This window comes from Lepisosteus oculatus, chromosome 5, assembly GCF_040954835.1.
Source record: "Lepisosteus oculatus isolate fLepOcu1 chromosome 5, fLepOcu1.hap2, whole genome shotgun sequence".
Taxonomy (NCBI): Eukaryota; Metazoa; Chordata; class Actinopteri; order Semionotiformes; family Lepisosteidae; genus Lepisosteus; species Lepisosteus oculatus.
The window spans coordinates 37,525,585-37,541,692 of NC_090700.1; the positions used below are offsets into that span (position 1 = coordinate 37,525,585).

The 16,108-nt window shown below is 40.3% G+C and overlaps 1 protein-coding gene across 1 annotated transcript; it reads left to right on the top strand.

Moving 5' to 3' along the window:
- The first annotated feature begins 1,499 nt into the window (after window positions 1–1,499).
- Window positions 1,500–6,825, top strand: LOC107076807 (pepsin A-like). The gene is made up of 9 exons (XM_015342420.2): window positions 1,500–1,558; window positions 2,548–2,701; window positions 3,167–3,284; window positions 3,651–3,769; window positions 4,265–4,461; window positions 4,985–5,101; window positions 5,439–5,583; window positions 6,337–6,435; window positions 6,662–6,825. Exons 1-9 carry the CDS (start codon window positions 1,500–1,502, stop codon window positions 6,794–6,796), a joined length of 1,143 nt encoding a protein of 380 aa, XP_015197906.1. The 3' UTR covers window positions 6,797–6,825.
- The last annotated feature ends 9,283 nt before the right edge of the window (window positions 6,826–16,108 follow it).

The window sequence follows — 16,108 nt, forward strand, 5'->3', positions numbered from 1 at the left end:
TCTGTCATTTCAGAAGCTACAGGCTTCACTTTTCCTGAAAAAGTCAAATGCAAAATAAGATGTGACTGGCCATTCACATTACAGAAAGAAAGCAAAAACACTTTATCACATTTAATTAGTATTTCCATATGATCCGTATGATGTAAATATTTCGTCGTATGTATTTTGTTCTGTATGATTTCACAAAATCTTCTTTCCTGGAAATAAACATTTTGTAAGTGACAGTTTAAATAATAAGAAGAATTATTTGTATGAGTCGGCCAGTCTCAATGATTGTCACCAAATTATACCATGATTGCTGATGAATACAATAGAATCGTGTTTAATATTTCTTTATTTTATTGTGGTATACAACAAAATGTGGTTTCGACCTCTACTAGGACTGTACATTGTTTGTTTTCTTTATCTTAATAAGGACTATTAATACTTTTTCACACTGATGCAAATACCAAATATTTAGGAAGGGATTTCCAAGTATCAGTGAATTAATCTCAATGATTATGATAAAGGTATTACTACCATAAGAGTTCCACTGATTACAGTGATTTGAGAAAGTGAAGCAGCTTTAAACTCTAAGATAATTTTGGATAAACCCCAGTGGCCTGAAGATAAAGCGTGCTACTGTTTATCCAGTGATCTCAGTAATTCCTCCATGATGTCACAGACCGGCAGGCTGGTACGGTACTGTAATGCTGTGGTTCCTCACTTTTAATTTAGTTATCGTTAATGACTAAGAATAATGAATAAGAGCAGTTTCCTGCAGGTACTGCTTTTGTCTTCCAAGAACTCAAACCCTTTTAGAATATTTGCATATTTGTTTGAAATTAAGGCTAAGAAACATGGAAAGTTAACTAAGGATGATGAAGGCAATGGAAGGTAACCACCATATCAACAAGAAAGACGTTGATACCAATAAAGAGCAGATCCTAAACCACAGTATTTTCATGCTCGGCACCGTCCATGTCTTAAGATACAAAGCAGACAATTATTTCATGTTATGATGCATGGTCATGAGGTTACAGACTGTTAGGTTCTTCTAACCTTGAATCCTTGATTCTTCATTTCTGTTATAATAGCTGTCTTGGGTATAAATCATGGTGATGGAAATTACATGAATGTTTCCAATCAAGACATCAGTTCCTAGTTCATCCAAAGAAATCTAAAGTCTCTCTATGTCCTCGGTGCATCTTACTATGATATTTGAATGCATAAATGTCTTTCAGAATGTCTTTAACATCAATAACTTGGAGGCAAGGCTGATCTAAGTTTGAGCTGTTATTTTGCACGCTTTCACATTGACATTATGAGAAAGGACACCCATCTTTACCATTCCACTGCTTATCACTTTCTGTTAAGAAGACTTGTTGGGTTTTCTTATCGTGGTGATAAAGTAATGGAGGGTCCTATTGTGACCCTCAGGTATAAAAGGGTCTGTCTCACCCCAGCAGGACACTCTCAGCCTTGGAGTCCAGCGGGAGACTGTTCTGAACTGCAGCACCATGATGAAGTGGGCCGTTGTCCTCTGTGCCCTGGTGGCTCTCTCCGAGTGTATGCAGAAGTGAGTTCCTTCTATATATTTATTATTAATTTCTTTATAATGCAGAATTTTAGTGCAGAATACCTTGATTTCTGGTGAACATGTGGTCTAGGTTATGCATTACTTCAATGCATTGTCTGAGAATGTAAGGTGCACGAGACTCTATTTCTTAAAAAATAATGTAGGGGAAAGTGGAAACTATTGGGAAGTGGAATTAAAGCCGAGAGAAGGGGTCACTCTTTTAGGTATTACTAAGACATGAGTTTAACTGATCAGGAGCAAGCGATCCAACCAATGCTGTCAAAGCTGTTACCCTGGTTTCTTTGGAGATACCAAAGAATCAATTGATAGATCACTGACCTGTGAGAAATAAAAAGGCTTAGAACAGCAGAATAGATTAAAAATAGTTCAGGTGGGGTAGCTGCGTCAGCATGCGCAGGCTGCAAAAGAACAAGTAATAGGTATATTCCATGCTGAAAAGAGAAAAAAGGAAGAAGGAGAAAAGAAAAGGAGAGAAAACAGGAAGAAAACATCGCTGCTTACACCCAAAGAAGGCTCCACAGCCAAAGCGTCATGTTTCCTTTCTTCTCTTTTCAGCATGGAATAAACCTTTTGTTCCTTTGTAAATAAAAACCAATTGGTGTCATCAGGAGCATATTTTACAGTGATGGTTAAAGTAACAAAATAATAGTGAAAGATCTCAAGTGTCTCTGCAATTTGAAGCCAAAAACGTACTTTTTGATATTTCTTAAGCTTTGTCATGCAAATAAAGCATATCAAATTAAACCATTATGGCTTTCCCCAAAACACACAATAAAAACATATATTTGCTCAAAAGCAAAAATAAATTTTGTGCCAAGTTAGAACTGTAAGTAGTTAATAAACTATTGATATCTGCCCTGACGTATTTCTTTCAAAGTCCCAAGTAAAGGTCTTCTAAAAGTCAGGCGTTATGAACTAAGATATCAAGTAGAAGTACTCTAGTTGTTTACTTTACCTGTTGGATCCAGGATCCCTTTGATTAAAGGGAAATCTGCAAGACAGGCTCTGGAAGAGAAAGGCCTGTGGGAGGAGTACAGGAAGAGACACCCCTACAACCCAAGTGCCAAGTTTAACCCTGATTTTGCCACAGTAGCAAATGAGCCCATGACCAACGATGCTGATGTAAGTGTAAATCCTTCCCTGCTGTCTTGTCAGGATAAGCTGATAGTGGTTTATGCATGCCACAGATTCATTTTAAAAAAATAAGGTAAGGGTGTTTTGTATAATACCTGCCTGTGAAAGCAAACTCTGATGTCTAGAATGTATAACATCTAATTAGATATGATTTATTTGATTGATGCATTATTTTCAAGGTTCCTTCTAATACTGGCAATAAGATAAAATAGAAGGCATAACAAAATACACGTTAAAATCATTCAAATGTCACTCTGTGTGACACCTCTTCAGACTATGGGCTATGCTTTTCTTTGGTGCCAGATCAATTTATGCTGTCATTCCAGCCAAAGATGTTGTAAGATCGTCAACTCTTTTAACGTCATCTTCTTTTAACTTGTTTGAGTATTGTACTGTGTCTCCAGAACTGACAATCCATTAATTAGCAACAACACAATCTCTCTATGGTTGCAGCTCGTCTACACTGGGATCATCTCCATTGGAAATCCCCCCCAGTCCTTCAAGGTGCAGTTTGACACCGGCTCTGCCAACCTGTGGGTGCCCTCGGTCTACTGCAGCAGCGCCGCCTGCGGTGAGTGAGGGAAAGAAGGCTGAATCCAGCATGGAAAACTTCTTTCTTGGTCGTGTTTCCAATTAGGAGACTGTGAAATACAATAAATCTATTCCCTTTCACTTCAAATCATTCCTGGATGGGAATAGCACCACTAGGCATATTTCCTTCAAGTGTCTGGAAATATTAATCATGCCAGTTTGTAATGGCTAAAGCTTATATCCCTTCTTTTTTTTCCTTGGACGAAGTAACTGTGAGCTTCTCGTGTACAATTTTGAAGCTCACAAGATGGCTGTCATATCTTCAGATGCAAGTGTCATCCTAATAGTAACATCATGTCAAATAAGAACACAACAAATCACTGACGTGCCTAACTTCCATTGCCAGGGAACCACGACAGATTCAACCCTGCTCGGTCTTCCACCTTCCGTTACACTTCCCAGACCCTCTCTATCAGTTATGGAACTGGCAGCATGACTGGTTTCCTCGGATACGACACTGTCACTGTGAGTGTGCAACTATAGTGTGACCTGAGATACTTTATCAGTGCCTTACAGGGTAATAATTTTCCATCTGTTCATCCTATCCTGGAAACACAGAGTACAAGGTGATACTACATCTGGGATGGGATTCCTGCCCATTACAGGGCATGTACTGTATATTCACACAGGAACAATTTAGAGACACCTCTTAATCTGACAGGCATGCCATTGGACAATAGATGGGAAACGGAACTCTTGGTGAAAACTGACATGGACAAGAGTGCGCATGCAAGATCCACATCTGGACTGCTCCAACAATAGCCTCAGCAATCAAAGTTAGGGCCCCAGAGTACTGTAGCAGCAGTGTTAAAGAAAAAAACATGAGAGTACAAAGAAAATAAGAAGTTATGTAAGAACCAGATGGTCGTACTTGTACTGTAGCTCAATCTGATATCAGGAAATCTTGTGAAAGAATGATTGCTTATGCAGGTTGTTTATGTTTAAATTTTCTTCTGCAAGGTTGCTGGCATTGCAATCAGAAACCAGATTTTTGGTCTGAGCCAGACTGAAGCAGACTTTGAGTACTACATGCCATATGATGGCATCCTGGGCATGGCCTTCCCCTCCATCTCAGCCTCTGGTGCCACCCCCGTCTTCGACAACATGATGAAACAGGGCCTGGTCTCCCAGGATGTCTTCTCTTTTTACCTGAGCCGGTGAGAAATCCTTCCCCGCATGACACAGACTAATTATCTAGCTTACAGTTCAAGATAGCAAGAGAGGTACAAAAGAGGTCTAGACATAAATGGGACTATAAAAGCATTTTTGGAATTTCTAGGATGCTTTGGTAGACTGGGATATACCATTACTTACATCAACTGCCAACTGCTCTTGACATCAGTTTTCAAAACTGTTTGAGTCTTTTTGCCTTAGATAAAACATCTGGTTCCTCTGCAGTCCTGGAATTCCTTAGAATCTTACTCAATTCCAAGATTACACCATTTGTAACTAGCAACAAATTTGAATGCATTAAATTACAGTATATACCTGTACACCCAACTACCTGTCAGCTAACTCTTGTACTATAAAAGAACTTCTATTTTTGCTGGGTCCCTTCAACTATACTATGAGAATTATTTGAAAAACTGATTATTTTCTTTCCAGTTATATGTCTTTATGTGAATTGAAGTAAAAATGTGAGGTGCTCTTTGCAATGTCTAATGTGGATTCTTGCTCCAGCAATGGCCAGACTGGCAGTGTTCTGACCCTTGGTGGAGTAGACCCATCCTACTACACTGGCCAGATCTACTGGATCCCTCTGTCCTCCAAGACCTACTGGCAGATCACCATGGAAAAGTGAGCAGATTTATTTTTGTATTTGTCTGTTCTTTTCCATAGAAGTAATATAATATTACACAGTCCCACTTTCCTTGGCCAAACCTTCTGACGACAAATATACATGCTAATATTCATATTTGTATCCATATCCATATCCAATCCTCTGGGTGAGGAAAGATCAACAATTAGTCTAAGAAGGGATACACAAGAAAATAAAGTAAAGGTGTTTCTTTATCCTGTATATGCTATATCAGCTAATGCTATGGTAGCAAGCATCTATAAAGCTGCTTGCGCTGGTCAGTAATGAACAGATTCTGCATTGAAGTCTGATTCTAGTGTCTGTGGTAACATGCAGGGTTACCATCAATGGCAACCTTGTGGCCTGTGCTGGTGGCTGCCAGGCTATTGTGGACAGTGGCACCTCCTTGGTCATTGGTCCATCTAGCGACATCAACAACATCAACGCCTGGGTGGGAACCTCAGGGAGCCAGAATGGAGAAGTAAGACCTTGAGTACAAAAGTTACCACTTTCCTCGTTGAAGCTACCAATATGACACCGATTTCCCATGAAGACAATAGCATGCCTTTTACTCTGTTGCAGCTCGCAGTTTGTTTTTTAATAAGACAGAGGAAAACATGAATTTGTTTTGCATGTCCGCTAGAGTGGCATGCACAGCCCTGGAACATGATACAATTCCCATTTATAATCAAAACCCTTTTCCATGATGCATGTGTTCATCTCCATTACATTTTCACAGGGGAAGAGGAGAAACAGCACTGCTAGTGACAGGCAAAGCCTGCTATTTTACTCAAGCATTGTGAAATATTAATTTATTTCTGCACTAGAATGAAGAATAAGCTTATAAGACATAAGTAGGAATTAAGAGAGAATGAATTAAAGACAGAGATTTGGAAACACTTTAGCAAAGCATATGGTTGTGGTGGTTTGGAACAAATCATTGTTTGGGATTCTTTAAAGAGGAAGAGAACTTTAGTTCAATAAAATGTTAGCAACCAAATGGGCATGGTCCCATAAGAAAGGCTACAAATAAGAGGAAAGTTTTTGGCCCAACTAGCGCATTTTGTTAATAGCAAATTGATCCTAGTTTCAGCCAGCTGTTCCTTGAAAGAAGCCAGGATATCAGCTTCAGCATCATAGCTGAGTAGCTTTTTCTACAATATATCTCTTGTTCTCATGTTTATTTTTTTGTTTTTAAGTATAATTTTAACAATGGAATCCATCATTTTCCAAGGCTATTGTGAACTGCAACAATATTGGAAGCATGCCTGCGGTGACCTTCACCATCAATGGACACGACTTCACTCTGCCGTCCTCTGCTTATGTCATGCAGGTCAGTGTGTCCTTGTGTGAGGCTGGTACCTTCCAGGACAGTTCAGAGAGTTAAGCAGGAACTAGACCAGGACTTGTCTAATTTAACAAGCAGCCATGGATGGCACTGGGCTGAACGAGTGCCTTTGGATGGAGTGACCCAAAGTGATATCATAACAGGAAGGGAGACCTAGGTGTTTTCTGCTAACAGGAAGTCATACTCATGTTTCATTCTTACCTCCATCTAGAGAGGAAATGGCTGCACTTCCGGCTTCTACAGTGGAAACAACCAGCTCTGGATCCTGGGTGATGTGTTCATGAGGGAGTACTACTCTATCTTTAACAGGGCCTACAACATGGTGGGTCTGGCTCGGGCTGTCTAGTCTGGCCTTGTCTTGAGGGAGCAGATCCAAGAAAAGGTGGACAAGTGGACAATACATCGTCCACTCCCTCACGGCACTCACCATCTGCTTCTAGTTGGCATGTCTGCTGTTGTAGTCCGAAGGGACTGAAGAGGCTTACATTGTAACAGAAGACAGTAAAGAAGATGTTAATCTGTTAGTATACAATATATATGATAGAACAAAACTGACAAATAAAAAGCAATTAAAATAATTGTCTTTATTTGTATTTTTCTGACTGAAAAATAAAAGTATTCTAGCATTTAAAATTCATTGCTGTCCTTTTTTCTTCAATCAGAACGTATTGACCTGAGACTGAGACTGGATTGCAATTGGAATCTTTTATAACTGCAATCTGGTATTCCCTGGATGTCTCCCATTCCAGTATTATCCAGACTTAGCTTTTGCACTGTAACAGGATCAAGCCAGAGTTTGCGGCCATCTGTCTCCATGGCAACCAGCCGTGTTTCACATGTGGAGTCAAACACCTCCCATTGCTGTGAAATCTCGTTCTCATTGACTTTTACATACAGTAATAGAGGATTTTATCCTGTCATAACTTTGACTCACAGCCTTGCTTTTCTGGGTACACCAGTTCCATACATACATAGTTTGTAAGGATTGCTCTAACTGTCCAAAGGGAGAAAATAACATACTTTAAATACTGTAGGTTGTGATGGTTGCGCTTTGTCTGCATTACCACTTCATAGTCAATCAGCAAAAGTTGCTTTATTTAAAAAACTCATACAGTTAGGAGCTGCAATGGTTCACCTTTATCTTCCAGGATGAACAAGAATCCTTAATATTGCCAAAAATGTTATCAGCCGCTAACTATGGAGGCATGAATCTGGATGAGAGATTATAGCACAGAAGCCTGATCTGGCGTGTCAAATCTGGGTTCGGCCACCAGAGGGCGGCATAGAGACGCTCCATAATCAGAAAGAAAAAGAAACCCCGCGTTCTCCTGAGGTTACTGGGGGATTGGCTTGACCTGTGGCTAGGCATTTCGAGGGAAATCTGGGAGTCTCCAGATAATTAGGAGAAAAGTAGTCTTGAATATGTAATCCGGATGCAGGATCTTACCGCTGAAATCGCTCATCAATATCTGGAGAGAGTGCAGTAAAATCTAAAGACTTATTATGACCACTACGGAAAGGGAATTGAATCTAGCAGACAAGGCTCTAGTTTTTCTCCCTACTCCAAAGGGCAAATTATATGCCCAATGGCAGGGGTATTACAAATGTAGTATGATGGGTATATCTGGCGAATTTCAAAATACATTAACAAGATAAACAGAAAAAAATCCAGAAATACTACTTAAACCATGGAAACAATGGAACAGGAAAAGCATGTTAGTTCAAGTGATTACTGTACATCTTGTGTGCATGTTAAGCAATCCATAGACCAGGACCAGATTGCTCCCAAACTCACTAAAAACCATTACAGAGATATGAAAAGGCTGTTTAGCCATGAACTAATCCTCGCATGATAATTCACAAAACCCCCTACAGAGTCCCAGAAGGAAACCTGCAGCCGCCGATCTAGTCCAATAGTATTAATACTAAAGCTGGTTGGGAGCAATTAAATGAACTCTCTAAATTCAACTTGTACCCAATGCCCAGAGCATTTGTGCTTATATAACACCTAGGGGAAGAAAAATATCTCTCCATTTCAGACTTGCCAAGGGATACTGGTGAATACCTTCAAAATTGCCAAAAGAGAAAACCGCTTTCACAACTCCCACAGGACTGTACCAGTATACAGGGCTTCCTTTAAGTTCACGTGCTTCTCAAGCAGCTTTGCAAAGGCTGATGGATAACATTTTCAGGACTCACATCTCATATGCTTCTTTGCATTTACAGGTTAGTATGGTGATTGCCATTAGATCACAAGGCCTGTCTCAGACCTGGTTCAAGCAACACTCCTAAACCACACAGGTCTTTATGCTCTGGTTGCTAGTTCACAGAATATTGTTGCCAGTTTCTTTTCTCCCACCAGAATGAAGTGGCTCATTCTACTGGCCCTCATTTGACTTTCAGAGTGTCTTTATAGGTAAACTCCATTCAACTGCATTACAATATACACAGGACTGGGGCCCCAGCTCTATTTACTAAAATGTGACAATTATATCCCTTTAGAAGTTTGTTTTATGTTGGCTTAATTCACAAGTCTGGGGCGTTTACTGTAGAGATGTGAACATAAGTGCCTTAATCTGTTTATGCAAACCAATTGGGGGTTTCAAAGTCTTCTTGGAAAAGGGCAAGTCCCTCAGGAACAACCTGGAAGAGAAAGGCCTGTTGGTGGAGTTCTTGAAGAACAACACCCATGATCCCTACGCCAAGTACCAGGGCTCTTGTCACGATCGCTACTCCTTCTCTTAAGGGCGCTCCAGCCCTTCCTTGTTCTACCTCATTCAGCACACCTGGTCCTTATTCCAGCCCCTCTTTAGTTCCACCTTAAAAGCCAGACGTAGACGTTACTCGAGGTTCCTCATTGAATTCCGCTTCGTGAGAGCCTGGAGTCCTGCTGCGTCTGGCTCCGTTATGGTTTAAACTTTCTGTTCCTGATTCCCCTCCCTTTGCCAGTCCTGACACGGTTCATGGTTTTAATCTCCTGGATGGATCTCCTGGCCTTGGACTTTGCTTCTGTCTTGGATTAGCTGTTTGGATTTTCTCTTGGATCGTTTGACCCGGACTCACTCCCCCTGGACACCTGCACCCCTTGGACACGCCCCCTGTCTCCAGATCCTCTCCTGCATGACTGTCTCCCCCGTGTTTCCTCATTAATCCGGATCGTGTCATCTGCATAGGGCCCGGAAATAACTGTTCGTGACACTTCTCTCACAATGATAAAGTGCCCCTGATCAACTACCTGGATATGAGTATTATCATTTTTAGACCAATGCTGCAGGCTAACCACATGGACCCTTTAATGCTGTATGTGGATTCTTCATACATACCCCACCAGTTCAAAAAAGGTCTCATTTGCTTGATTACCGTACATTGAGACCTTAAATTAATCACTAACTTGCTTACATTAGACCTTGAGCATGTTTGCCTGTTTTTTTGCAATCAAATAACATCAACCCAAAAGTTCTCAAAACGCTTTAGCAATTATATCACCGTTTAACTTGCATGTGCCACCAGTATATAAGGTCTATGAACTCTGAATGTAGCCTTCAGAGAGGAGGAAGGGAAGATTGTCAGTGAGTGATGACATTATACTGCAGAATCAAAATGGACGCTGGCCAGAGTTCAGCTCTCAATGAGTCAGATGTATATAGTGGCCGACATTATATGAGCTTTTCTTTTTTTAACCCAAGGACATAAAGGGTTGCAAAGGTCCAAAGTTAGGTTAGACTTTACCGTGAAAAACACTGTAAGTGTCTAGAGAGATAGTATACAAGAATATACTATGCTACTCTACTGTGATAAGGAATTACTCTAGAACTGCTTTTTTTCTTTCAAAATGAAAATGTCTCTGAGGTGACTTAGACAGAATATATAAAATGGTTTTGTAGCAGTTGAAATGTATAGCTTCTGTCTCTAATTCTAATATGACATGTCCTGATAATGTTCCGAACAATGTATTCTGGTCTGTCTTCTCCTCACATCACAGGTGTCCTACTTTGGGACCATCTCCACTGGAACCCCACCCCAGACCTTCTAGGTGATTTTTGATACCGGCTCTGCTACCCTGTGGGTGACTTCAGTCTTCTGCATCAGTCATGCCTGCTGTTAGTAAGACTGCACACAGTGCTCAGCATCAACAGCAAATCTGTCAGTTTGATAAGTGCCTTTGTATACCAAGGCTACTTCAAATGCCTTTACAATGTAAAGGGTTTGTCTCATGAAGGACTTGTAATTTATCACACCCTGAACATTTCAGATTTAATTTTCTTTTCCTGATAACACTTTCTTAGCATCATTGATTATTTACAGTAGCTGACAAAAATACATAAGAACATAAAAATGTTTTCAGATGAGAGCATGCCGCTCAGACCATCTAGATCATATGGTTTCTGGTAGCTTTGTGAATGGAGGATGTCATTCTGTTTTTTTCATTTGATAGTTTTGTCTGAAGTGACTTGTAGAAACTATAGCTGAGCTCTGGATCAACATTCTTGAAGCCTGCAGAAGAGAAATGAGTGTGTCACTGTCAAACTACAGCTTAATACTGTGTCCTAGGAATACATCATTTTTATTTCAATGAAAATATGATGAATAAATAATATATCACAATAAGTAAGTTCAGCTTCAGCCTTTCAAGGCTTAAATAAAAACACACAATACTCCAGGGTTTGCCATATCCATCTGTTAAACTGTGTTAAACTGTTAAACTTCTACTGAATTCTACAGTTGAACCAGTGAGCTCTCCTTAAACATCAGCTCCACTGTTTACCATCAGGAAACTGTGTCTCCTGGAGTAGCTGGTGACTGCAGACCTATTCTAGACTGAGGGCTGCAGATGTGAATCAGTAAAATGAGGACGGATTTTATCGTGTTCTTTGTCATCTCTATGCCAAGCACTTTAGATGAACTCTTTACGAGAAGATTTCGTTGAATAAAAATTTATTTAGTTTCTTTATTTTGACGTGTTAAAAACAGTTTGGGACATGATAAGCCTCATCTCATACATTGAATCAAGTGATTTTCATTACAACTATGAGCTGTTATACCTGCACTGGCTGAATAGGCTGCCAGTCCAATCAGGAGTGTATGGAGGACGAGGGCTTGCTGGAGGAATTCCTGAAGCAGAATCCTGTGATTCTGGTGAGTAAATACAGGAGTGCTCCCACCATTGGCACCATTGGCCCTCACCAATCACCTTGATGTAATCACAGCTACACTTTGTTGGGTGGAAATAACATATAATGACTTCCAGCAATTAGAAAGCATGCTAAATTATATTATATAAGGTTAAATACAATTTTTGAACATATAAATCCTTAGGTATAAAAAGTTGTATACAAAGTAGTTTATATTTTAAGATGGGAAAGGTTGCATTGTATTTGAGCGATTGCACAGCAGCTTACTCAGGGTAAAGTCACTTGGTTTACTGTATTTTCTGCAACTAATGCATTATTTCTAAGTGAATAATGCTGTTCCATAAAAAGCTACTCATATCCAATAGAAGTGAATAGCTTCATGTGGAGAAGTCAGTCATTAATGGTCTTTTCCCTGTTACAGTCAATGTTTGGCAGGGATAAGTGAAATGCAGCCCTGCAACTTCCCTGCATTTTGCAGAGTATGCAAAGCAGGTCCAGTGAGTGAGCAGTGCAAGCTGTGTTTCTGTCTGTCTTGCCTGCTGTAGAGTATGTACTATAGGATCGTGTCCATCGGAACTCCCCTTCAGACCTTCAAGGTCCTGTTTGATACAGGCTCTTCCAACTTGTGGCTGCCCTCCAAAGAGTATCACTGACTCTAAGACAGGGATTCTCAGTGCCTGTCTCTAAAGAGGTAATCCAACAATAACAAATGAAACAAACCTACAATTAATGGTTAAACTGGTTTAAGCAAGTATTTGGTATGACTGGGTCATTTAATTATCAAGAGGAATGAAAAATGGGGGATTTGACTTTATGATACCTCTAGTGTTGCAAGAGCACATGGAGGGATTCTAACAATCTCATCTGGAATCTTTTCTCTCCTAAGTGAACCACCCCATCGTCAATTCCAACACATTCTCTACATCACAGGGGACTGACAGGCCCTTCTTTATCGTGTACGGTTCTGGGGCCATGAATGGAATTCTGGGATATGACACATTGAGAGCAAGCGGGGCAGGGGAGGCAGTGAACCAGCAGGCAAGCATCTCAAAACCACCAAATTCTTTCCAAGGTGACTCTGTGGCTGACCTGTTCAAGTGGTTTCTTTTTCCCTTTCATGGGAGAAAGAGAAAAGTTGGGAACAAAAAATGGCATGTCATTGCTCCTATTGTATAGAAAATAAAGAAGGACTTTGCATAACAAATCATAATTGAAACAAGAACTACAGTACTTGAAGTTCAAACCCTCAGAACTATGTCCTTTATTTAAATAAATGGACGCTGAATGGACACAGAACTTTGACTTGTAAGAGCTGAATTTATTTTTCCCAAAGAGGAGTGCAGCTTGAATGAAAATTGTAAATATTATACAGTAGATTGCTAATGGAGGCAAGAGAACACTGTGCTTTGAACAGCAGTGGAGCTCAGTCAAAAGGCTCTTGCAGCCTCTGGATTCACTGTTACTGACAATAGAATACAGGAAGATTTTCCTTTTTCCTCTGGTTAACTAAAAGAGAGACGTATGGGTTAACACAGAAATGAGAACTGATGTATTTTTTTGCAGTTCCCTTTATTTGTTACCTCAACATTTATTAAAAGTAACAATAGTCCTATGGTTATTGAATCACTATTTACAGACGTATACACAAAAAAGGAGTGGAAAAAATAGCCTTTGTCAGTTAAGATTTTTTTTAAACTGGAACAGCTAATAACCTCAATGTCACAAAGCAACAGTGTGTTGAAAGCATAAAAGAGGGATTTCTCTGAAACACTAAACTGTTAAATAGCTTAAAAAACCTAATAGCTTAAAAATGATATAATCTGATCAAAAATATCTCGGATACAAAGGGTGAAAAAGCACTCCTTGTATACAAGAGTGTAGGAATCAGTATTTTATAATGATTTAATCATGGTATAAAAGTATGATAAATAGTTCAGGTGGGTAGCTGCGTCAGCATGTGTAGGCTGCAAAGGAACAAGTAATAGGTTTTTTTCATGTTGAAAAGAGAAGAGAGAAAATACAACGTTTTGGCTGTGAGGCCTTCTTCAGAAGACTTCTTCAAACCTTCTTCAGACACCTGAAGAAGGCTTCACAGCTGAAACGTTGTGTTTTCAGAATGGAATAAACCTATTACTTGTTCCTTAAATGTATGATAGATAAAAACAACAATACAATTCTTTGCAATTCTGTATATTTTAAGCCCAGAGGTTCACAAAGTACTGTAGTTTTACACACAGAAAGGCAGCCACTGCACTCACTCCCGAAGTGATGCTGTCACCTGGGTAATGTGTTTCACCCATTCTGCTCCAGCAATCCCACTGCCAATCCCAATCCCACTCCATCAAGCGGAGGAGAGAGAAATAAAGGGATCCAGATTGTACAAACCCAGTGCTGAATTAAGTCAGGACATGGGCGATAACACCCCAGCTCTTGGGAACTTGACCTTTCCTTTTACTTACTCTTTTGAATGTACCCTGGACCCATTCAGGGAACGCCATTGCTTTCTTAAAAACACATGACTATTTCCGGGGTTCCAGCATGTTCTTGCTTGAGATTCAGCGTGGCCCTTTTTTGCTTCGCCTGTTTCAGGTGTCAGACATTGTGGTGACCACACAGGAGGTGGGCCTGAGTGTGTCAGAGCTTGCATCAGCGTATTATCATGCGACTTTTGATGGGAATGTGGGCCTGGCCTATCCCAGCATCTCTTCAGGAGCTACAATTGCTGTCTTTGACACCATGATGGCTGAAGACCTTATGTGCCAGGATGTCTTCTCCTTCTACCTGAACAGGTGCCCAGCCAATATGCAGCTCCTCTGCAATGAATGATTTAACCCAGGTGGCATTTCAATGCTCATAACCCTTCATCTACCAGATGAATATTGGGTTACTTGGTGGGCAGCACAGTGGTGCAGTGGTTAGCAGTGCTGAGGGCCTGGGCTCAATTCCAGACCTGCAGTGCTATCTGTGTGGAGTTTGTACTGTATGTTCTCCAAATGTTCAAGTGAGTTTCCTCCAGGTGCTCCAGGTTCCTACAACAATCCAAAAACGTAGGTTAATTGGCTTATGGGAAAATTGGTCCCGGTGTGAATGTGTGTGGGTGGTTGTGGTTGTGGTTGGAAGAAGTGATTAGAAAATGGATGGATGGGTTACTTGGTGTTTGCTCCTTAGTTGCTCATTTTCATATGTCATGACTCTGGTTTAGTCTGGTCTATTCCCTGAGCCTCAGCATGAGTGTATTGTAATCTTAAGATGCGCTGACACAGCAGTGCATGACAACTCCACTGACTACACGTTTCGTACATCGTGGTCAAGGAGTGTGGGTTTCTGCCTCCAGTTCAAATGCTAGACTGGATGATGTTGCTGGTAATGTGGTGTGTTGACTTGGAATGTTCTCCTGTTTACTTTAATAAATATTCTGATTGTGCTGGAATCCAAACTCAGCTTAAGAGTGTACAATGGGACAAACTGAGTGACATTTGCGGGACAAAAATATAGTGAGACAGGTCTCCTTGTCCCGTTATTCCTCCACGTTTGTGCTGGTGGGACAACACCTTCAATTTTTAGCACCAATGGACTTTGAGATGTCTGCAAATCCTGCTTTTCAGGACTTGGAGTGAGTCCTGCTGGTAACTCAATTTCTGTTCCAGGGTCCTGCAGCTATGCTGACATTTGGAGGGGTTGACCCTGGTGGCTATGCTGGCCCTGTGCACGGGACTCCTGTCAGAAGCAGAACCTGGAAACTTAGTTATTTTTTGCCTAATGTCAGGGATACTGTCTGATGTATTCTTTGCACAATTGTTTGCACGATCCTGTAAAGTAAATTGAATTATGCACTTTGCACTTTATGTACCCTGTACCCTGTCAGAAATGTCTATGTCTTGTCATGGAAATATAACTATCAAGGAAGCCACAAGAGAGAGTTCTCACCTGAGTAAGGTCTTTATTTCAATATTGCAATATTGGGAGCCCTGCTGCCACTTCGCCAAGTGCAACCAGAGACTCAATTTGTTACAAGCAGTACAGGGTTTTTATAAGACGTTGCGCTGTAAAAAAGTTCAGCACTTGGTCCCTTCTAAAACTTCCCCTTTCTCTAAGAGAAAACAGATTACATCATAGAGCGAGAGAAGAAAAACTAGATTTGTTATTCAAAGCTTATCAGTTACTTTCAGCTAATTCTAATGACCCAGACAGCATATATTGTTTTGGTACATTGTCTTCTAAACTAACCTAAACAGTGTACTTTGTTGACGAACTGTTTTCTAAAATTCTGCACGTACTGTAGCATAGCAGTTATATCCTTGAAATATTATCTAAAAGCACCAATATATTTTTTTTGCAAAGCTCTCTACATTTTTAAGAATCAATTAACTCATTAGATTTCCACTACAATTCCCTCCTTTTTATTCTTGAAAATGATTAAAAGTTAGATTCTTCATATGGACTCCCAGGAGGCTCCCATACTTCAGATTCTTCCGTTTTTATCAGAACATACTGATGCGCAAACATATTAATTACCATATTTCAAA